This window comes from Sarcophilus harrisii, chromosome 2 (genome assembly GCF_902635505.1).
Source record: "Sarcophilus harrisii chromosome 2, mSarHar1.11, whole genome shotgun sequence".
Taxonomy (NCBI): domain Eukaryota; kingdom Metazoa; phylum Chordata; class Mammalia; order Dasyuromorphia; family Dasyuridae; genus Sarcophilus; species Sarcophilus harrisii.
Window position 1 is genome coordinate 375,805,285 of NC_045427.1, and position 25,589 is coordinate 375,830,873.

At 34.7% G+C, this 25,589-nt stretch overlaps 1 protein-coding gene across 7 annotated transcripts in view; it reads left to right on the forward strand.

The window, feature by feature from the left end:
• Positions 1-25,589, forward strand: part of ARHGAP26 (Rho GTPase activating protein 26) — a 514,081-nt gene that overhangs the window by 201,444 nt on the left and 287,048 nt on the right. For all 7 annotated transcript variants that reach the window (XM_031953469.1, XM_031953472.1, XM_031953473.1 and 4 more), the window contains one exon: positions 8,829-8,907. In XM_031953469.1, coding sequence (XP_031809329.1) covers positions 8,829-8,907 — 79 coding nt within the window. The remainder of the gene's footprint in view (positions 1-8,828; positions 8,908-25,589) is intronic.

The following is a 25,589-nucleotide window of genomic DNA, read 5'->3' on the forward strand; positions in this document are numbered from 1 at the left end:
AAGGAATCTATTTCTACATATTTGTTAGAAATGCAAGATATTGCATTTTATTGTCTTTCTCATTTTTTTTCCTTTTTGATCTAATTTTTCTTGTGCAGCAAGATAATTGCATAAATATGTATGCATATGTTGGATTTATCATACATTTTTACCATGTTTAACATATTGTATTACTTGCCATTTAGAAGATGGAGTGGGGGGAAGAGGAAAAAAAATTGGAGCACAAGGTTGTTTTGCAAGGGTCAGTGTTGAAAAATTATCCGTGCTTATGTTTTGAAAATAAAAAGCTTTAATTAAAAAAAAAAGAAATGCAAGATACACAAGTGTTGCTGCTGTTATCATTTACTGGCACTTGTATATCTTGTATACTTATTTTCATGAACACAGCTTAGTTTGTTTTCCAGGTTTTCATTATTTCTTCCAACTTTCCTCCAAGTCTAAGAGCTGACATATTATTTGAACAATTGATTCATAAGTTTTTATTAGATGTGAGATTGCAACTAGAAACATCCTATGTCATTTTATTTTAACTATTCTAACTACATAAAACTACTCTTGGTGTTAAGCTCATGAGAAGACCAAATAAAGATAGAAAATAAAATCTTTCCTTTAGAAGCTCTAATAATTTGTAGTAGATTTCTTGTATGCTTTTTAGAGGGTGGAGTTGATGCAATTTCCTTATCCAATGGGAAATGGGTAATTTGCCAACTCACTGAGATCACCAATGTTGATGTTAAAAAGTTAAGATCAGAGCAAGAAAGACTGTCTAATAAACATGGGTTCTGGAGTAATGAAAATTATTATTGACCACTGCCTGCTGATAGATGAAATGTGAACTCTCAAGAGTTTACATTAGCAAAAAGGAAGGAGAAGAGGGAGGGAGAGAAGGAAAGGTGAGGGAAAGGGACAGAGAGGGAGAGATTGATTTTTAATGAAAGATAGTGAGAGAATATGTTATAAAATAGATCTTGTTGGAATCTGCATTCCTTTTGAAGGCTTCATTTCTTGCCCAGTGAAGTTTCACAAATTTCCCTGTGTAAATTTGGCAGTAAGAGGCTTGATTGGTCCTTTAGGTTCAATCTCAATCAACAAGCATTTATTACTAAGCACTTTATCCTGAAGACTGGGGGTAACAAAGACAAAACATAAGCAAAACTTTACTCCCCTCAGAAATTTTGTTTTTGTTTTTTTCCCCCCCAGGGAAGACAACGTATTTATATTTAGATATCTAAAAATAAATGCAAGATAATTTTTTTGGAGATGGCAATGATGCTGGAAGTTCTTAGGAAAGTTTTCATCTAGCAGGTGATATCCCAGCTGAAATTTTAGTCAAACCGGGTATTCAAAAACACTAAGCTGCAGAAGACTAGTGAATTTCCAGTAAGGGAGGATAGCTAGTATTTATCAAGATACAGCCAAATGGAATGGAGAGATCATGTCAGCAGAAGGAACAGAGGAATGGAAACTAGACCAGTTCATATGATAAGAAGTAGGTAAAGGCCATATAGCAAAGGACTTTAAATGACAGAAGAGTTGAATAAGAGTGATTGGAGCTACTAGAGTTCACTGAAGGGAGGAACACAGTAAGTCAGACCTGTGCTTTAAGAAATTCACTGTAGTGGATGATAGACTAGGGCAGGGAGAACAATCAGGAGGCCAAGAAAAGATAGGTGGAACTCCTTGATCTAGACATGACCAAGGACACAATTCTTATCAGAAGTTAGGGTTCCACCTTGTAGCCCTCCTATGTAGTGGCCCAAGTGAACCCTTTGCCAGAATCTGCTGGCTGTTCTCTTCCCATTCTTATCTCTTATCAGGCATTTAATTCCACATGGAGGAAGTGGTGAGCTTTGATACTTTTCAACCGGAGGAAAAAGGAAAAGGTCATAATATCAACATATTCATTTTTCTCCAGCCTTCCTATGGTGCTTGCCTTGCTGAGGGGCATCTCTTCTACTGTCAGAATGGGCTGTGTTTTAGAATTTCTTCTTGGGTTAGGCCCTTAGATCTAAATGTTATGATCATTTGCTGGTGGTCTTGTTACTTAGTGATCAGCATGTTGAGCTTAAGGACCTGAGAGGAGAAAAGTCATCACAGGGCATTTGGGATGCAGCTTCTCTCCTTATTTGTACCACCACCCTCCCGATTTGTATTATGAATTTCAAATTAAAGGGAAAAATAATAAGCTATGGCCCTGTAAGAAAGGGACTAAAAACCCAGTATGTTTTAGGAAGAAGAAAGAGAGAGGGAGGAAGGGGGGACAGAGAGGGAGGGAGGGAGAGAGAATGTATATCTGGATTCTTCCCCCCTTCCTCCCCCCAAAGCATGTGTAAATCAGTATTGTTCATAATAGTGTATGCTGCCATGAGCATATGTATTGGGCAGCAATCAGTGTAGAAGAAGAGTATGTCCCTAAGTGAGAGAATATGTTTCTGTTCAGCTCTGGTCTTTTCATCAAAAAATAATTGAGAATCTCCCTATTTCATTGAATGTCCATCTTTTTGCCTCTGAAAGTTAATCCTTGGTTTTGCTGAGTAGTTGATTCTCTGCTGCAGTCCAAACTCCTTTGCCTTTTGGAATATCATATTGGAGGCCCTTTGATCTTTTAAGGGTAAAGAAGTTTCTCAAATCCAAAATGAGGGTGGGGGGAGTTCCCTATATCTTGACTTTAGGAAATCTACATCCAAGGGAAATTGTGGGTGGTATTGGTTTGAATCCTAATGAGATAAAACATGCTTTGAACCAAGTTTGTTCTTGATCTTCATTAATGAAGATGATCAAAATAACATCACTGTGTTGGGTTCAAAGTACAATGTGTCCAACTGTGGCTGATCCAACCAATATGAACTCGGAAGAGTCTACCCCAGATTGAACACAAATAGTCCATGCAAACATTTGGAGTAGAGATATCTCTAAATGTGAATATCTCACATTTCTTTTGAGATAATGCAATTCTGTTTGTTCATAGAGCACAGCAACTTCTCTTATGTGGACTACTGTGCTGTGTAGTCCTTTACCAGAACCTCCCATGTCATACAATTGATTCCAAAATTAAAGAGGCCCTGAAAGTATACTTGTATCATTTCTTCTGCTCTCTGAGTAAGTGTATCCTAAGGGGAGAGAACCAAATGCATCCAAGCATAGTTGTCAGAAAAGAATTGGTGATCAGCCATGCAAAGACTGCTTTAAAATATTGACAGTCATTTAAATAGCTTTCTTTCTGCACCTCAGAAAACAAATCTTAACAGGAGCCTGAGTGATCTCTAGAGTATTGCTGCTTTATGAAATCCTGATATTAGATTCTCTTAGCAGCAAGACCAGATAAACCCACCCTAACTAACTTTGTCCTTTTTCATTTTATGGGTTCTTCCTTTTCCATACAGCTGCCAGTGACTTTTTCACAGTATAGGCTAACTTCTCCCTAGATAGTCAATTCCAGTGTGTTGTCCAGTGTGTTCCACATTTATAAAAACAGAACTTTAAAAGTTCTTCAAAACTTAGTCTCTCTATATCTTTTGAACTTTTTTTTTTTTTTAAATACAAATAATTTCCTTTCATTTACATCTTGCTTTGTTTTTCTGTGCCCATGATATTCTTTCTTGCTTTTGCACTGGTTGTTCCCCTTTAGGTAATGCTGGGTTTTCTTTGAAATTCAGTTCAAGCCCCACCTTCTGCATGGAACCCTGACTGATTCCTCCTTATTTCTCTTCCTCTTAAAGCGACTTATTATTCCTCCTTAATATAAGTTCAATATAATATTATACATAAACTCACTGGTATTTGAATTGAGGAACTTGGAGACAGAGTCTGTTTTATGTCATGCATAAAAGTTCACATATCCACATGTGTGCTTGTATGTATACATAAAATGTATTGGTGTAGGTCTACATTTATTATATGTATACAGATAGAAAAATGCATATATATGTGTGTGTGTGTGTATATTCATATATAAAAATATACACAGATTACATGCATACACATAAACACACACACACACACACACACACACACACACACTTCAGTATATAGAGCTTTGAACCTCCTGAGTTCAGATGTGCTCTCAGACACTAGCTGTATGATTCTCAACAAATTCTTTATGTCCCAATTTCCTCATCTATAAAATGGGAATAGCACCTACTTCCCAGGGTTGTTGTGAGAATGAGGTAATTTGTAAGTACTTGACAAACCTCAAAGTGCTAAAATACACACACACACACACACACACACACACACACACACACAACTGATAATAATTAATAATAACTCTCTCCCAACCCCTATACTAAGGAGCTGGTTTATATCATAAATGACAGTTCTCAAGGTGTGGAGGGTGTTTCAGCACTCTAAATTGTTGGCTCTTTATTGTACATTGTCTAGCAGGGCCAGACTCTATAGGGAATTAGTTGGGGACATCTCAGCCTCAAGACTAAAATGGGACTAAAGGACAATCTTGGTTCCCAGACAGCTTTGCACAAAGACTGAAGGAAATTAACAGGATAGTTTGAAATTAATATACTGTTTATACAAAAATTCACACTGCAGATGATGAGGTTTTTGTTGTTTTGTTGTTTATTTTTGAGGGGGAAAAGAACAATAAACTCAAAGCCTCAAGCCCCAGGACCATAAGGTTAGATCTGTGGAAGCCAAGGAGGCGAGCGCTGGGTCTCCAGACAAAGAGACTGATGGTTACTGGGCCTAGTACTCTGGACAAACAACCATCCATTGATGGGAAACGGGGCTCAGTTCTAGGATGGTAATTTCTGAGAAGCAGAGGGAGAAGCCTATTGCCAGGCAATCATGGATGGAAGAGCTATTGGCTTCTTCTCTGTGGTAACTTGTTGTTTCATTGCCAAGACACATACCAGGATTTACAGGAACATCTACCATCTCTGCTGCACTGAATCTTCTAAAAACTCTTTGTTTATCAAAGGGGTTTGTGGGGAGGAGCGGGGCAAGAATGGAGAGAGAGAGGGAGGATACAGGACCTCTATGTCATAGGTGATATCATCAATTGGAGGAGCAAATATATATATAAAGGTATAATCATATCTATTCAGATATTTAATATTTGAATTCCAATATATTGCATTATATATTTAAGTATATATAAGTCTATAGGAACGATAACCATCCCCATGTGGATAAATGGTCATGTATAAGGATAAATAAAGCACTTAATATTGACTTAAAAAATAATAATAACTAACATCCATATAGCACATTATGGTTTACAGTGCTTTTACATATTGAAATCTTATTATAATCCTGGGGAGGGGGGGAGGTGCTATTGTTTTCTCTTTTATGTTTGAGTTAGCTGAAGATGAGAGAGGTTAAGTTTCTTAGGGTCAGATGGCTGTCTACACCTAACCCTACTGTTCTTCAAGTCCATTACTCTATCTAATATATTACATTACAAGCAAACTGCAAATAGTGGGCTATTCAGAACAGAATAATTCAGGTATGTGGAGGAATGGGGGAAAATACATCAGTTCAGTATTAATTGCCAAATGTATGTGTACAAGTGCAATAGTGAATTTCTGTGGCCTACAACAAAATTTCAGATTTAGAAGGTCTGAAACATTTCAGATATTAGTTGGAAGAGATTTAGTTTAATTCAGGACTCAATTGCAAATGAGGAAATTCAGGCAGAATGACTAAATATCTAGCTCCAAAAGTACAGCAGGAAAATGGCTGGCTGTCAAAACCCATTCCAAATTTAGTGCTCTTTCCATATTACATCATGGTGTCTGGGTTTCTCTAGGAGAGAATATAAACTTCTTGAGGACAGGGACTATTAATGGAACATTTTTCTTATGGCCAGCACTGATATGAGTGCTTAATAAATGGTTATTGGTTCATTGATTCTGTCTCTGTTAAGTTCTCTCAAACTATTGGAAAGGGAGTGGTTTGAAAGATAATGATTTATCTGATACTTGAAACTCACAATTTCTTTGTACTAGTATGTTTGTCTTTCTCTTTTTCTCTTTCCCTCCTCCTTCTCTCCCTCTGTTTTTCTCTCTTTCACTTTTAATTAGTTCTGAGCTGTGTACCTATGGGAACTCGGTTAGTTACATATTATTTGTTGGATATGTGATTCCTAAGAAACCTTTAAAAGCTTTAAATAATAGCTTTAAAAAATGAACTGGCTAAAAGTTCCTTTGAAACTTGCCTAAATAGTTTTATAAGAAATTGGTTTCTAAACTGTTTTCATTATATACTTACTACAATAAATTTTTCTTCACTTTGCTCTATATTCATATGAATATACATACATACATTACTGTATTACTATATTGTGTACCAAAAAAAAATGCAAGAAACTTTTAAAATAGTGACATTTAAAAATTTTTTTTATTAATGCTATAAAACTTGTTTTCATAGAAAATAATAGTTCTGTATTATACTAGACAAATGTGAGTGAAAACCAGTGTCAATCACTATATTAAATAAGAATAAAATTTAATTTATTTATATAAAAACTTTGAATTTCTTTGCCCCATAACTTTTTTAAAAAACCCTTTTCTTAGCAGATTAGAAAATTGCTGCTTTTGTGACTAAGTTAACAAGTACGGTTATTTCACATAAGAAAATCCTAGGTGTACCAGATCTCCAAACTTTATACTACAAAGGAGTAACTATAAAACTATTTTATTTTAATAAGGAAAACAGATTAGACATACAACATAGAGAAACAATATTAGATTAACATTAGATAAACCCAAGGACCATAATTACTGAGGTGAGAAGTCAACTTTCAACAAAAACTGCTGGAAGAACTGGAAAGCAGTCTGGGACAAATTAGGTTAAGACTCAGATATTACCAGATGTTGCATGATGAACCCCAAGGGATAATAAGATCTTTATGTAATAGGTGATATCATGAATTGGAGGAGTAAAATATATGAAGGATATAATCTTATCCAGATATATAATATTTGAATTCAATTACCTAATTATAGTACATATTTAAATATATATCACACATATACACTATAATATAGTATAAGTATAATATATACTTATACTTCTATACTACTATAGTATAAGTATAATATACTACTTATACTATACTTATACTAAGTATAATATATAATATATATGTATGTGTATGTATATATATATATATATATATATATATATATATAATATATAAGTATATAAGTTTATATAAGTATATGAGAATAAGTCATTCACCGTAGATAAATGATTCATGAATGTGAGCAAACACTTCTTAAATTTAAGTATTTAATAACCATATTTTTATTATTTTATTTATTTTTTAAAATAGTTTTTTATTTACAAGTTATATATATGGGTAATTTTACAGCATTGACAATTGCCAAACCTTTTGTTCCAATTTTTTCCCTCCTTCCCCTCTCCCCCTCCCCTAGATGAATAGTCATATTTTAAAAAATCTTCTAAAATATTATTAGAGAAATTCAAATTAAAATTCTACTTCATATCAGATTGACAAAAATGACAAGAAAGTAAAATGGGCAGTTGTTGATGTGGTTGTGAAAAAAATAGATTGATTAATACTCTGTTTATAGAATTAGTGCAGCTATTCTGGAAAGAAATTTGGAACCATCCCCCTTTTGACCCAGGAATACTACTACTAAACCTGTACTGCAAAGATCAAAGAAAGAAAAAAGATCCATAATATCAAAAATATTTATGGTAGACTTTTTTTAATAGCAAATAATTGGAAGCAACAGGGGTGCTCATCACTTTGGGGAAGGCACAACAAATTTAACTAGTTAGAATGTTGCCAAAAACACACACACACAAAAACAAAACAAAAAAGAGGCCTGTTAAAGCATTTTGAAAGAAAACATTGCTAAGCAAGACAATTTGTAAAAAATTTACGTAATGCAAATTTTTCGTTTTATGTATATATTCATGTTTTTCTGTTCTTCTCACCCCAAGTGGGGAGACTAGTGGTTTAAAATCATGGGCCTGAATGCCAAGAAATATTTTCCTCTATTTTTCCTCATTATAACCCCCAAATCTGATACTTAGCTGGTGTTTGCTTGTTATGTGCCAGACACTGTGCTAAGCACTTTACAATTATTACCTCACTTGATCCTTACAATAACCCAGAGAGATAACTCTATTATTATCCTCATTTTACAAAAGAGAAAATTGAGGCAAACTGAGGTTAAATTACTTTCCCAGAGCTAGTAATGTTGAGGCAGGATTTGAAGATAGTCTGACTTTGAATCAGGTGCTCTATCCATTGTGCCACCTAGCATGGAACATGGAAGTACTTTATAAGTAAAGTACATTGACACATCAATGTCATATAGACATATGAGTTGTAAATCAATTAACATTAATTAATGTTAGTTAATGGAGCTACTTGCTACTGTCATATTAAATAGTAAGTGGGCTCCTTATAATTATCTGGGTAAATAGAAATGACTTTTTTCTGAGAATGTAAAGGACTATTTGGAAGAACTAGGTAACTTGCTGCTCCAAATATCTGGAACCTGTTTCTTTTTTATGTTTTTACAAATAGTTACTTTGAAGATAAGGCAAGAACAGATGTACATATAAACATTTCCCCCAACGTGTTTCAGGGGTGTGCCCACCTCTACCCCATTGACCTCTGAGAAGAGTAGGTTCAAAATTAGCACAGTTTCTACAAAACCTTGGTGTGTCTGAGATTTTTGTAGTTAGATCTTAGAAGTCATTTGATTCAGCTCCTGGAAACTGAGCCCTAGAAAAAGACCATTTCCTCTTAGTACTGTCCTTCCTATCATTTTTCTCTTCCACCTATTTCAAAATGGTGTGTTTATTTTTTTATTTATTTTTCTGTTCCACAGACCAGGTGTTATCACCATGCAAGCATTGTCTGAAGAGGACCGGAGACTGTGGATGGAAGCCATGGATGGCCAAGAACCAGTAAGTGGCTCTTCAATGAAGAAGAATGGGGTAGGACAGAATCGGGTTTTTGCTGCCTTGACAATATGACAGAATTATCTAGAGTTTGGAAAAGGAATTAATATGAGACGATTTCACTTAATATTTAGGTAGCTGCCAGTAGGTGAGTAAAGACCTAAGACATATGCCTTAGATATGAACCAAATGATTAGGACCATGGGCATGGCTGACTGATAATATAGCATGTTTCCTCACTCAATTAGGCTCAATTTATTTTAAACAAGAAACAGTCTTGAAACTAAATAATTCAACATTTAAATAAATGCAACAAAATGCTGTACTTTTCTCACTAATCACCAACTTTTATCATTTGTGATTTATCCTTGTTTTTCCATTAGACTTAAATAGCAAATACCTTTATTATTCCCTTAAACCTTTTCTTAGAATCAAAAGTACTTCATATTCAAATATGTAGGTCTTATATGTTTTATATGCTTTAGCACAGCTTGAGAAGAATGCCCTTTTAGACAGCTTTCTATATAGTCTTTGTTTTTCCTTATATCAAAAGATCAGATTCCATTTTAATTTGAGAAGGATGATATTAAATTTTCTTTTTTAACTTTTAACATTCATTTAAAATTTTTCTTTGAATTCCAAATTGTCTCCCTAACTCTGTCACCCTTTGAGAAGGCAAGCAATGTGAATATCATATTGATACATGCAAAATCATGTAAAAGAATGTTTCCATATTAGCTAAATTGGAGGAAAAAAAGAAAAGAAAGGGCAAGAAACATATAAGATTAAAAAAAGTATGCTTCATTTGCAATTCACCAGATCTAGTTCTCTCCCTGGAAGTAGATAATATTTTTCATCAGAGGTCTTTTGGAATTGTCTTGGATTATTGTATTGATCAGAGTAGCTAAGTCTTTAGAGGCAGCTAGATGGCTCTCAAACTAGACCAGTGGGCCTAGAATCGGGAAGATATGAGTTCAAATGCCACCTCAGATACTTACTAATTGTGTCACACTGGGTTAGTTACTTACCCTCTCTTTACTTTAATCCACTGGAGAAGCACTGCTTCTCAAGAAAGCTCTACTTTTAGGAAGCCTTTCCTGACAGTGAGCCTAAACTTCCTATTCTGGAGCCAAACCGGACAAATTAAATCCCATCTCAACGTAACAAACCTCCAGTCATTTGAGGACATGCATCATGTACCTTAAATCAATGATTGTATGACACGATCCTGAGGCTTTTGCATATTACTGATCTTGTCCTTTCTAATGTTGTTCCCAGAACTGAACATACTCTACTCTAGATGTGATCTGATTAGGGATAGTACAGTGGGATTATTATCCCTCTTATTTTGCATATTAATACTGTTCTTTTTTAAAAAGAAAGCCTCAAGATTTTATATTTTACATTTTTAAATTATTAATAGGCGCAGAAGGAGAAAATACTTTGAATTTCTTTTGTTATAAAATTCTATTATAATTTTAGTAAAATTCTCTTAGAAAACCTTACAGAGACTTTATTGGAGATATAAAGAAAAGGTATTCTTAAAAGACGGTATTTTAGTTATTTTGTCTTTCTTTCCTATCATTCTAATTAAATAGTATACTTAGTTATTTGGAGTTGCCCAAATAAAAGGGACTTTTGTGAATGTAAGCCAATATTACTTGCTTTTTAATCAAACTATGCTACTTTTAATGTAGCCTAAGATCATCTTAACTTTCAGATACCACATCACAGTTGAAGGAAATTGAGGCAAGTAGATTTGTCCAGCACTGTGTCAGAACCTGGAATTGATCTCAGTTCTTCCTCGCTTGAGGCCAAATTCTCTATTCACTTACTGCACCACATTAGAGGCTTTCATTCAAGTTCATATGATCCTAAAATTAGAGGGGACCTTATAAGTTCATGATGAGCTCTGAGTGAATAAATCAGGAGACTGACTCTGGGTATTGTTATTCAAACAGTTCTAAATCCAGCCATTTCCACTTCCTATTTACAAGAATAAGATCTGAGAGACTTGGCCAAATATTTTCCTGACGTCTAGGTGTGCTCTATGTTCACCATTCCCCTAATCTCCTGGACTGGTAAATTTATCAAAGATTAAAATGTTTAACCTGTCCTTAATAGAATTGTGGGTTTCTTTGTGATCTTCACCTCTCTTGTCCCAAGATGTTAAAGAACTACTTCTTTAATATAATATTAAATATATTATCTTAGTTTGTTTGTTTTTAAACAGAAGTAGAAGTCAAGCTCATTGTTTCATTAGATTCTTCTTTTTTCTCCCTTTTGAAAACTGGGACATTGGCCTTTTTCTTGGCCTGACGCGTTTCTCCTTTTTCCTCTTGCTTTTTAAAGATGTCATTGATAATAATCTCCTTAATAATATTTGGCCATTTGGATGTAGTTCCTCTTTTGGATATAGTTGTTCTTTTTATTAACTCTTTATATTATTATATTTATATTATATTGAACTCTTTTTAAGCCATTTTTATTCTATCCTTTCCAGTCTAACGGTCATTCTCTTTGGAATAAAAGAAATATGATATAGCATTTATTATGTATCTACTATAGTATGTGATAAGCTTTGGACTAAGTGTTAAAGGTATAAAATAATAAATGAAACCTTTCATGTCTTAAAGGGAATTTCTGTTCTGCTGGAAACTTTTTGTTTTCCAAATTCAAAAAGTAATAATAAATCATTCTACCTTTTTTTCTGCATTGAATTATTATTCTATATTCCCTGGATTTGGATTTAATTCCTTTTTTTCACATTAAGGGAGAGGACAGTGGCTTTTTTATGGTAGATAGCACCAGGCCACCATTTTCTATAAATTTGCTATAAATGTTTCCTTTTATCGCCACAATAACCATGGGAAATGGAAGGGATTATTGTTATCCCCATTTTACAGATGAGAAAACTGAAGCAGATGACTTCCCTAGAGATACACAACTAATAAATGTCAGATTGGATATGAACTTGTTTTCTTGCCTTCATGTCATTCTTTGCTTGATGTCTATTTTTTTGTATACATGTATATGAAATATAGTCCCTTAAGAGCAAGAGTTGTGCCCAGGATGTAGTATGCACTTCACAAATGCTTATTTATTTCCTGACTTAAATGTGATTCTTTATTGCTGATTTTGCTTAGCATAAGAAAACAGTATAGAATTCATTTTTGTCATATCATCCCCAAAGAGATATCCAAATAACCCAGTAGATCAATGGGGGTTCATTTGAATATCATGGAACCTCAAGGTGTGGTTTAGACCCTTTAAATTGTTTACTTATTTAAATTGTTCAGTATTGAATAAATGCTTTTAGAATAGTTTTTGGGTGTCACAGGACCTTAGTGTGATGTCTCTTCCTGGAGATGCTGAAATTGCTTTGGTTCAAAATGATAAATTTTTACTTGATTGAACTCAGCAAATAGTAAAGGTAAAATCCTTTCTCTTTTCTTCCCTTTTCAATGTTAGCAGGAATTAGTATCTTTTTTTTTTCCTTTTATTTTCATCTTTTAAAAGGCTTCTTCGCCTAAGAATTTTTTTGTGTGGGTTTAACCGTACCATATTAATTATAATGGTCTGATGTATCCATATGTTAAATTTAATTATCTTTGCCTCTTTTTTGTGCCTTTTAGTTTAAAATTGTTTTTTCAGTTGGTCATGAACATCTAATTGTTTTTCTATATCAGTAGGGAACAAGTAAGGGAAGGAAAATGATGGTAGGTAAATTTTATCCATAGGTGGATTGATTGCTGAAAATTTTTTCCCCCTTCAGAAGTAGAAATGCTGATAGAGGAATTATTTGCTTTTAAACTTTTGAAACAAACCTGTAGATTATAGGTATGAATTCAGTCAAGGACCTTAGAGATAAATCACTACCTAACTCTAGCCAGTCTTGCTGCTAGGAAACTTACTTTTATTCTTTCTCTTTGTCCTCCCATTTGTACTTGTATAATAATTTCCTCCTGCCAATTGTACCTGGATAAAGCTTTTTTCATACATGTTCATGGAGATCATCTTTTACATATAAAAGGCTTTTCTTTTAGCACAGTGCCTGGTACGTAGTAGGTACTTAATAAATATTGGCTCAGAAGAAAGAACTTGTAGTAGCAGATGTAGAGATTTTTTTTTGCTAGAGATTTGAGAAAGTACTTATATAACACAGAACACTCATTTTCATTAAATGTCCTTTGATTTTTCAATTGTAGGTTCTTAGAGTTGGGAGGGAATTTAAAGGTCACTTGCTCCAACCTTTCTTTCTGTAATATTCTTGATGAATTGTCACTCTGCCTCTTTACTTCTTTGTATAATGGGTCGTTCCTTCTTCCTTGAATCATTGTTTATTGAGTCATTGTGGGATAATATTAATTATTGGAAAGTTTTTCCTTATGTTGTGATAAAATTTGCCTCCCTCTAACTTTTGCCCTGTAGAGCAGTATGGAATAAATCTAATCCCTTTATCATATAACTCTAAAATATGCGAACAGCAAGCCTGTTCCTACTACTTCTTTTCTGATCCAAACTAAACATTCCCAATTCTTCCAACTGTTGTTCCTTTCACCTTTTTTTTTTTTTTCCAGGATTTTTATCATTTTTATTGCCTTTGGATGCTAACTACTTTTTTCAGAGTTCTGTGTTTTGCCTATAACTGGACAAAATACTAACAACATTTGACCACCATGTTATTTTATATCTGTTTATTCATTTCAGTTATGTTTAGTTGGCAGAAATAGTGAAGTAGTTTGCCATTTCTTTTTCCAGCTCATTTTCCAAAGGAAGAAACTGAGGTCCATTGGGTTTAATGAATTGTCCAGGCACATAGCTCCTTTTGTTTGAGGCCAAATTAGAACTCTTGGTCTATCCACTGAATTGCTTTTATACTTCTAAGGGCAGTAAGCAAGCAGTAAGCTTGCCTCTGAACACTGGAAGTGCTCAGAATGGAGGTGGATCACAGGCATCTAGTGTGCATAGTAGATAGGTGACTGAATTTGGAACCAGGAATATCAAATACTACATTTACTTAACCTTTATTTGCTTAAGTTTCTTAATCTGTAAAATGTGTATAATAGAAGCACCTGCCTCTTGGGGATGGTTGTGGTAATAACTATATAAAGTTCTCGTCAAACCTTAAACTTCAGTACCCATCATCATCATCATCACCATCATCATCATCATCATCATCATCATCAGTGCTTCTTGTTAGGAATGTTGTAGAAATGGTTCCCACTAGGCAAGACTAGATAAATGAGCTTCTCATTTTTCCTCTGAGTTTCTCGTTCTATTAAATTTTTCCATAAACACTTGACAATTATCAGTTGTACTGCTGGCATTATGATATACTATCACCTCAATCTGTTAAATATTATGTGCTAGGAATTTTATGAATCATTGGAGATAGAACCATTAAAAAAGCTTCCCTGACTTCAGGGAGCTTACTTTTTATTGGAAGTATATGATACATATGCATTATGTAAGATGATCAATCAGCAAGCATTCATAAAGTGCACAGTATGCCAGGTATTCAGAATAAATTAAACCATCCCTATAGCAATTTATGTAGATAATAAGTGCAGATTAGTGCATTAACATTGTTTGTATGTCACTCTTTTCATCATTTTATACTTGTTTTTTTGAAATCTAACCCCATCGTTTCCTTGTGAAGCTATATTTATTTCTTAAGATTTCTCCGTCATTGGGATCTTTTAAGACTATGTGATTGGAATCACATTCTCTTCCTCCCCTCACCCCTACCCCCTAAGGCTCACATTTCTCTTGAGCCATATTTTCTTTATGAGCATCTGTCCCTTGGGATAATTTCTATCTTTTCTCTCAATTTTTTAAGCCTGCCTTTGTGAATTCTAGACTCCAGAGTATGCTCCATGCACAGCATTCTCTTCCTTCATGATGAATCATTCTAAGTTGACGTGATCACTCTCTCCCAAAGGTCCCATCACTTCCATATCACGAACAGTTTCTTTCTTGTTGGTCAGAATTGAATCCAGAGACCCAAATGCCTGTTTCCTCTATCTTCTGGCTGATGAAATTGCCTGGGAAGCGAGTCAGGAATTTAACAGATGCTTTGCTAAAAGTACCTAAGATTTCCTGCAGAGAGTTTGGTGGCTCATGCTTCCTGTTGCTCCTCTTAATTTATCTCTATGTCAATTTTTAAATTTTATTAGGAAAATATTACCCATGTCCTTTGTCTAACCAGTTAGTTATTCCATCTTATAATTCTGTAACTATATCTTAGACTTCCATAACTATAACCTTACCCAAATGCTTTTCATACTGTTTCTATTCTGAGGTTTTTATAATATTACTAGCTTTCTTCTTTCACTAGAGCTGTTTATTTGGAACAAAGAATACCCTTACATATTGGTTGTGGCTCCTCTCTTCCAGTTCTCTGTGACATTGAGCTTGTATTTACTTTATGAAAGGAATCTTGGCAAATAGATAGAAAACTAGACTTAGTTGTCATACTAGTTATATAATCATGGAGAAGTCACTCCAAGACTAGAATTTACAGATGCATTGCCTTTCTACATTAGTGGAGAAAGTTTACACATTTTGTATTAATCATACAACTGAAAAACAGCCCAAAACCTGTGCCCCTTTTGCCCCTATTAATTTCCTGTTAAAATTTCACGTGACCTTGTTTATTATCCATATTTTATGCTTTGACTGATATTAAATTCTGTGAGTATTTTTAATTTATGTAGCAGATATTATGCTAAGTACAAGGGGGACACAAAAATAAAATGCTCCTCAAGGAATTAGCTTTTATTGGAGGGAGATAACACGTTTGTAAAAAAGTAAGGACAAGTTATAAATAAAGCAAAAATTATTTTATTTCAGTAATAGAGAACTCTTAACCCTTTGGAGGTCACATAGCCACCTAAAGAAGGTGGTTATTGAGCCGAGTTTTGAAGGGATCTTTTTCAGCAACAGGGCCAGTGACTTAGTTATTATGGACTTCTTTCTTGTATGTTCTCATAATAGTATATGAAACAGATTGGAAGTCCCAACAAGGTTTTTTTTTTTTTTTTTTTGGTGGTGGTTGTTCCCTTTCATCCTCCAACAAAGGTGCAGGGAATCAGCAGCATATTTTATTTGTTTTACCCAGTCCATTTGAAAGTCAGTTAAAATAGCTTCAGGTTCATTGTTACTTCATTCTTGATGGTAACATTCCAAGTTATAGAAAGCTATCAGTGATATTAGCATTTTTATGTATTTGCATAGGCGTCTTTGTTTTTCAATTGTATACAGCTCTTCATGATTCCATTTGGGGATTTCTCAAAAATATTGGAGTGGTTTGCCATTTTTTTCTTCAGCTCATATTATAGATGAGGAAATGAGGAAAACAGAGTTCAATGACTTGTTCAGTGTGATACAGTGTCTGAGGCCAGATTTGGACTCAGGAAGATGACTCTAAGAAGACTCCTGACTCCAGGCCTGGAATTCTGTCCTCATGCCACCTAGCTGCCTTACTGTGTGATAGTCCTAGTATAAAAAGATGCATGAGGTAGGTAAGTTGTTTCCTTCACAGTGCAGAATGGAACAAGATAATGGTTTTTGAAAAGTTGTGTTTGTCCAATTTGGAGTCAGTAGGGCTATACCAGAAGGTCTCATGGTTCTAGGAACATTATTCTTAATGATGGTATTCTTAAAAAAAAAAAAAAAATCCTAGTCAGTGGACTTGGGAACACATATTGGTACAAGTAATCATATTCCAAAACAGAGTGATTTCCCAACACAGTTTAAATAAAGCCTTTCCATTTTGCTCATCCAGAAAATGATATAAATATGAGGTCTAGTGGTTATAACATAAGGCAGAGCTGGGTTAATGTTGGATCTGGGATAGTTGCCCAGCCAGCCACCATTGCCCTTATTTGTTGTGTGGTCTTGACCAATCTTGACCAATGCCCTGGAAATTGGTGTGTGTGTGTGTGTGTGTGTGTGTGTGTGTGTGTGTGTATATATATATATATTTTTTTTTTTTTTTTTTAAGCAAAATAGGGGGAAAACTGAGCAAAGATCCCTTGGGATAGAAAAATATACTCTTGCAATTTTCATTGGTGGTTAATTTTCCCTAAATCTGAAAAGCATCACCTCTGTATGAGATTGAGGAAATCACTGACATATTCCATTTTACTGTTTTTCCTAAGGTTAAAATGAAGGTCTTTCCTTAAAAAAAAAAAAAAAAAAAAAAAAAAAAAAATGCAGCTTTTTTTTTTTAGCCTATCTAGGTAAACATGAAATACATTTGGCAAAATTTGTGAGCCAAAATGTTACTTTTCTCTATTAATACTTAATTGTATAACATATCTTGGTGCTTAATCACATGTTGTAGAATTACCCTTTCTTAATGGTAGTTGGTTCTATGAAAGCATGACATTAGATAAAATTGTCTCAGGAGGCAGTTAGTGTCATAAAAACGATACTGTAACATGGGATGATATGTAGAAGATTGTTTAGGAGTTAACTTTATCAGTATTCTTTTACTATTGTGGTCAGGTCATGTCCAATTTGATTTATAACTTGGGTGATGCTGCAGTAGAGATTAGTGATGTTATACTGAGTTAATGTATTATGACATCCCAGAACAATAGTGATCTGGGCAAGATTATACCTCTGCTTTCTCTTTTTGTTGACAGCTGTTATTAACCTAGTGATACTGTGGATAGAACCCTACATGTAGAGTCAAGAAGCCCCAAATTCAAATCCAACCTCAGACACTTATTAGCTTTGCCACTTTGGGCAAGTTACTTAACCTGTCTGACTCTTATTTTCTGGCTGTAAAATGGGGATAATAATAACAGCTACATTGAAGGGTTGTTGCAAGGATCAAATGAGATGATATTGGTTGGGAATAGTGCCTGATATATATTAAGTGCTTAATAAATGTTTATTCCTTTCCTTTCCATTTCCCTTCCCCTTGCTGATAAAGGTAAAAGTTTTTAATTGACTTAAACAGCCAATATAATTGTCAGTTTGGTGTAATAGATAATGGATACAGGGCTGACTTACATAAATACTGCCTCCATTAAAAAAAAATAGCTATTTGATAAAGTCAATTGGTCATTAAGTATTTATTAAGGGCTTACTATATTCCAGCTTCTGTCTTAAGTGCTCTGGATACAAAGAAAGGCAAAAATAATGTCCTCACTCACCTTCAAGGAACTCACATTCTAATCTCTCAATTGACAAACATTTATTGAATATGCTCTTGAGGAGCATATGTTTTAGTGGGAGAAGCACAATACTTAAAAAATAAGGTAAAAGGGGATGGATAGGAGTAGGAGGAAGGTGGATGAAGGATGGCTGGCCTAGGTAGGCCTTTCTTTACAATGGACGTTCTGGGAGGAATTCACCAATGGGTGTTTACAGGAAACACATAGTTGTGGTCAGAGCTGTGGTTTCTAGTGGTCAGGCTTCCACATCATAAAAGAAACCATGACCACTGACAGTCTTGTGGCCTGAGTGAAGAAGTCAGGGGTTGAACAGACTCATGAGATTCCAGCCAGTTTCCCAATCCCAAAGGTGGTCCTCTCATATTAGAGTTTATGTTATTAAATATGAAAGACATTGTAGAGTCAGTAATCTTGTACCTAGGAAGACTTGGTTTAAATACTATTTCTGACATAACTAGATGTATAACAACTTAACTGCTTTGTGCCCCAGTTAGCTAAGTTGATAAGTGATAGAGAAAGTGCTAATCTATATTTGTTAAGGAAGTTTACTTATCTGGACATTCTCTAAGTTAGAGGTCTTCACAGTATGATTTCCAGACCCTAGGGAACTCTGAGTCCCTTTGTGAGGTCAAAATTATTTCATGATAATACTAAGATGTTGTTTGCCTATTTAAAATACTACTCCTGTTTCCAACCACAAATCTGTATGAGGCCAGATTTTCTTCATATACTTCAGTCAAAACAACATATCCCAACAGATTGAATGCAGAAGCAGATTTGAGGCTTCTATGCAGAAGCAGATTTGAGGCTTTTATGAAGACAGATGTTAGATTTGTAAAAAATATAAAATGATGCTGTTCTTTTCATTATTTTTTGAGGGGAAATTATATTTTTCATTAAAATGATATTTTTGTGAACAAGTTTTGACTTTATTGTTATTTTAAAGTAAATTAATAAATATACATTTTATAAATATCAGCTTTAATTTCCAGTAGTTAATATTAAGAGATATAACCTAAATAAATAAGAGCTTTTGAAGTCCTGAGACCAAAAGGTTCATGAATTGCTTCTCTGAATCACTGAAATAACATGTTTGTCTTTATCCCTATTCCTCTATTATTAAATATATTATGACTAATAATTTGAAATGGATTCTGCATTATATAATTATGCTAATTTAGAAACCGGTCTTGATTTTTAGTGGAAGTGGTTACCTCCTTGTTTTATTCTAAGACTCTGCAGTTTTATAGAGTAGAATGGTATATGAGTTTGACTCCTTCTCTTCTGTTTGTGTGATCTTATATTTATTAAATACAGTGCTGTCAGAGAAAAAAAAAACCTGGGGGGGAAAACCCCTAGAAAAAGCAGCCAACAAGTTTGGCATCTAAGTTTCTTAGGGAATTGTGGCTTTTCTTTAGGGAAGAAATCCTACACAATTAGCAACCATATGAAAAAAATGTTCCAAACAAAAATAATAAAAATACAAATCAAAATAAACTGAGTTGGATTATTTTGCTTTGAAGGTTCCATGGGTAGCTAGATGACATAGTGGATAAACCATTCCCTCTCTGCTTTTCTTCTCTTCTCCTTTCTTTGCTTCCCTTTACTTCAAGGGTAAATTGAACTGCCTAATGATAATATTGAAAAGCTTTAGAGACTCCCTTTTAGGTTATTGCTTGGATAACCTCTTGTGGTTGGGGACAGAGGATAAAAGAACCTCTTACTCCTCTGCCTCAGTATGGCCTACAATTAACTTGGATATAGACATGACATTGGAGAGAAAACTCTGAGAGAAACTAGAAGAAACTGGGAGTAACCAGGAGTTTTGTCCTGTGATCAGCCTCCTTCTTTTTCCTTTCCTAAGCCCCTTTCCATCATCCCTCTCTCCCTCTCTATCCCATCCTCCTCCTTCCCCCCTTTCCTAAACTCTGCCCAGAGAATTGTGGGTCCTACATTTGTGCACAAAGTCGAGTGCACCAGACCACTCATCAACTCCACTTGTAAGCCATAAAATTAACATATCAGTGACAGGAAGCACCTTGTTTCTCTAACTTTTCTCTATAAATTTATTTTCTTGCTCTGGGTTCTTTACTAACTTCTTTTGGAACTTATTCTGTTGTTAGTAGCATCAATAAACCTTTGCCTGTTAATTTGGAAACAAACTGAGTTCCTGAATTCTTTCAACATACCTGTGATACCTACCTGGGGATCCTAATGGGATCTTCTGTTGGGATGTTTTCTATCTCAAGATTATGAATATTTCATTTGGTATCTATTAGCAGTTAGCATTGTACCTTACCACAGTTAACCCCCTAATAAATGGCATTCAGATGAATGTGATGTGTTTAAGAACCGGAAATTAGAGGAAATTCAACTTAAGTTGAAGACCCTTTTTTTTTTTTTTTTTTTTTTTTTAAACAGATAAAAACTTTGAGCCAGAGAGATAAGAAATTCATGCAAATAAGCAGAGGAGATAACACTTGAAAATGAAGTCTTCTAGTTCCAAATTTAGCTCTCTGAATGGGAAAGGGACAGGGAAGGATTTGGTGAAAATTTGATCAATTGGAAAGAGAGATTTTGAAGATTTCCAGGCCAGCTTTTAGAACGTGAATTACCTTTGTTACCATTTCCAAAGCAGTTTCCGTTTTTTTTTTTGTTTTTTTTTTTCTCTCGAAGCAAAGAAGTCTTGTTGAAACCTGAGAACTCTCCCTCTGGCTCAGCCAGGTCTGGCTAGATTGGGAACCTTAGAAGAGTATGGGGAGCTCAGTTTCTACGCTAGCAGCTTCTTGTGCACTGTCAGAGCTAACCCATAAACAGGATGCCACCTCATTTCTTCCCCAGTTAAGTCATAGAAGGGTAAGGATTTGTAAGATCTACAAGTTTGTGTGTATGCAGATGCCTGAGAGTAGTTTTGTGATTTAGCCTCTGTTCTGTCTTCTCTATTAGAATTTGCCTTAATTTGATTGGAACTCTTATTTTTTTGATAAAGCAGTAAGGTAGGTAAGCCCCCTGTTCTATGGTGGAACCTCTTGGCTACCAAAATAAATTATTCTTATTTTGTTTCAAAAACTCTTCTTTAACAGGATTTTCTGGAAAGGTTTTTTCAGTATTTAGAGTTCCAGCCTAGTTAAGTGCAGAAGGGTTCATCCCCAGAAGGATAAATATTTTTGACCACATAACTTATGGTCATAACAACTCCAGTAAGTCTTGGAGGGGCTGCAACTTGAGTCAGTGGAGAGATTAACACAACAAACAAAATTACAAATCTTTTGAAGTACCTGGTAAGAAATAGAATGAGAATCACTGTTTGATTTTGTTTTTCCTGGAAATCATCTCTGTCTTGCTCTTTCTTTCCTTAACCAAAAAGGGGAAAAGCCTTTTTTGATCTGGTCTTATTTTTCTTCACATTATTATTTTTCTGATTCATCTTCTATTACTGTTGCTAAAATGCCATGCACAGATTTTCTTGCTGTCACACCCAGTCTGAGACATTGAAGAATACCAACACGATAGTCTTAAGGAAATGTTGCCATCACTGACTATGTTCTCCATTTATGGAGAACTCCATCCTGGAGACTAAAAGTTGGGACTTAATCAGTCAACTTAGAAAGAAAGACAATAAGGGGTTTCTTTCTCAAAACACTAAAACTAGAATGAAGAGGTACAGAGAAGGTGTTCAAAGATGAAAAGAAAATTAGTGTCTGGAGTGTTTATTTTTTTAATATGGCGTTTACATCCTAGATAAAGGCTTCTAAAAAGGATGTCCCTTTCAGTAACCCAGGTCCCTATCCCATCTTTGTTTACCCAGTGTACTCTTCTCCTTCACCTCTGTAAGATTTTATTTCAAGACTCTATTAATTCTTTGACAAAAATTTCCCTCTCCTTTCTGTCCTTCCCTTTTAGCCTTTTCCCCTTCCCTATATCTTTTCCTTCTCATCAGATTTCTTGTAGAATGGATTTTGTAATAGTTATTTATGTAAATGTCTTATCACTGGATCCTGTCACACAGTAGGCACTTAATAAATGTTAAATTCAAGATAGATTTTATATAGGAAGATATTTATTTTGGAATTTTTAAAGAATGTTAATTTTAAATGTTGGGAGGAAGCTAAAAAGATGTCTGAGTATCTCTGAATTTGTCTGTCTTAAAAGAAAAATCAGTGATAAAAAATGCAAAGGCTAGATAACATTTGAAGGAAGGCAGTATATATGCAATTATACATTCTTCAAAGTGAAAGAGTTTTGAGTCTTGTGCCTGATTTGGCATTCAGGTTGTGTTTTAAACAAGGTCCAAGATTGTGTGGACTCATCCATTGCAAAAAGATGAGCTATGTAAAACTCCTAAATATTTAGTTAGCTGTGAGATGGGAAAGTCTTCAGGTTTGTGTAGCAGTCAGGACTAAAAATAAAATTTAATCATATATGGAATGTGTTTAGAATAAACAATATAAGCAGATTTTTGCCTCTACAGCCTTCCCCACACAACTTATCTTTGGCATAGAATACTAATCTTTGGGAGAAATTAGTACTGTTTTAAGATAAAATTAATCCCGACTTGAATTGATTTTTTTTTTCATCTTTAATTCAGTGCAACAAGATTTATTAAGCCCTTATTTATATGTAAGCAAAAACTTTGAATAGTTGAGACAAAAACTTTGCCTTTGAGAAGTTTAGCTTTTGAGATGATATATGCAGAAGTTGGTAAATACAATGTAATATGGGGGTCAAGGAGAACAAATGTGGAGGGTGGAGTGGTCAGAAAAGGCCTGAAATAGGGAGGTATCAGTTGAGGTAGGCCTTTAAGGGAACTAGGGATTCCAAGAGGTTGAAGAAAGGAAGGAAGGTCATTTTAGGCATAGGCTACCGCCTCTCCAAAGGCAATAGAAGATGGAATGTTGGGTTCTAGGAACTTCAAGCTTCCTTCTGTTTAGCCAGAACATAGAACATGCATGTGAAGCAGAGGGATATGAAATCAGTCTGGAAAGGTAAGTTGAAGCAAGATTTTGGCAGAGGGGAACAAAAGGGAGTGTCTTTATATATGAGAGAAGTTTTACCATTGAAATCAGAGCAGCCACTGAGACTGCTTCAAAGCCATCTTTGAGCCATCTTCAAAGATATTGATTTAGCCTTGAGGAAGAGGGATTAATTGATTGCATAAACCTAGTGGCAAGCTCCTGAGACCCATCTCAAAGCTATCTTGAGGTTGCTACTTACTGTTTTCCAGCCCTTATCTGAGCAGCATTTTAGAGTCATTAGATTTTAAAATTTGAAGGCTCTTCAGAAGTTGTCTTATATCTATATTTTAGCAATACAGAAACATAGACAGTTGCTTAGGATCTTATAATTATTGTCAGACCCAGGACAAGGGTAAGTGATTCTCTTGTTTACCAGACTTTGTTATAATATGTAGATACCTAAATATTTGTAATAATGTAAATTATTAAAAGATAATGTAAAACATTCATCTTCTGACATCAGTCAATAAGCATTTTTTAAAGTGGGTTAACTATATTCCAGATATTGTGCTAAGCATTAGGGATACCAAAAAATGCCAACAACTTCCTCTCCCCCAACAAACAGGCTATTGTAGAAATGTGTTTTGCATGATTGTGTGTGTGTGTGTGTGTGTGTGTGTGTGTGTGTGGACAGAGAAAGACAGAGGTAGACTTTAGTGGGGAAGAGAGGGAGAAGAGATTTTGGAACTGGGGGAAAAACAAGTGAAAAAAAAAACTGAAAAATATAAAAACAAATAGTTCCTCCCCTTTGGAGCTATTTATTTATAATGGATAACTTTAACAATATAGAACATTGCCCTACAAAGGGTAGATGAGAGGGGCTACGCAGTGACTTGCCCAGCGTCACAAAACTACTAAGAATCTAAATCAGGTCCTCCTGACTCCAGGGCCCAGCTTCTAAACCCTGTGCCACCTGACTGCTCCTTTCTCTTACTTAACAACTAAAACAACTGATTGCCATTCTTTAGAAGAGCAAAATATGTCTCATAGTATTCCCAGCATCTAGTGATAGACACAGGCTTAGGCAGCTATCACAGAGACATGCATTTATTCAGCACAGAGGATTGCTATCCTCAGGTCAAATAATTGTATATATGAAGCAAAACGTTGGGGAAGAACATAATAATAGCAGGGGAAGAAATGAGAACTCATTATTAAAGTCTAGAAGTTAGAAGCCATTTTAACTGATATAGAGACAAATTGGCCTGTGGCTCTAAATAATCTCTTGGAATTTCTTGGTTTTATGACAGAACAAAAACTGATGTTTATGTTGATGATGCTGAATTACACAGATTTTTCAAGAGCAATTATTGATATTTATGTCATATCTTCAGTAAAGAAGATCTGAATTCAAGTCATGTCTTTGGCCCATAAGATTTTTGTGATGCTGGGAATGTCATTTAACCTCGTAATAATCTAAATAGCTCTTCAAAACTTAAAATTACCCAGAAACTTATGATTTGTATTAAAGGTAGTTTTCCATGCATATTAAACATGCATGTTAAATCTGGTCCAGAACTTAAAAAAAAATCACATATATCTATATACACATATACATAGCCATATGTGTGTATATCTATCTGGATACTTATACATAAATAGATAGCTATATGTCATATTTTGGGAGATTCCAATCTGCTGCATAGTCCACTATTTCTGCCAAATAGTTGTGTTCCTGATTTATAGATGCGATAATTGGATGCAAATCTCAAAATTACTTGCCAAAATCCTGTTTGGGGAGGGGGAGGAGGAGGAGAAGGAATAGAGGGGAAGGAGAGAGGGAGGGAGTGAAGAAGAAAGGGGGAGAGAGAGAGAGAGACAGAAAGAGAAGGAGAGAAGGGGGAGAGAGTGTTAGTTTTCCTTTCTACTTTGTTCTTGAATCCTTTTCATTCATGTCCAGTGAATTTTAGGTTTACAAAGAATTTTATATGCATTTTCACTTAATTGACATTTCTTAGTTATGTGATAATGCTTTCCTCATTTTTAGATGTGAGTTAATAAGATTAGGATCCCTAAGTAACAAGTCATAGGATCATAGATTTATAACTAGAAAGGTCAGAGGTTTATCTTCATTTCCCTTTTTTTATTTAGGCCCAGAATTCTTAGATGCTGAGGGGATATCAATTTCATACATAAGTAGCAGAGCTGGTATTTGAAACTCAAGTTCTCTTACTAAAGTTATTTTCAGTTGATGTGATGCTTCATGACCCCATTTAAGATTTTCTTGATAGAGATACTGAAGTAGTTTGCCAGTTCCTTTTCTAGCTCATTTTACAGATGAGGAAACTAAGGAAGAGTTAAGTAACTATTAAGGTCACACAGCTAGTAAGTGTCTGAGACCAGATTTGAAGATGTCTGCCTGATTCCAGGCCTAGTTTTCTATCCAGTATTCCACCTAGCTGCCCTTTTACTAGGGTACAAATTGAATATTCTTGTACAATATTGTCTCCTATGATGTTACATCTTTATTATACTCAGAGAG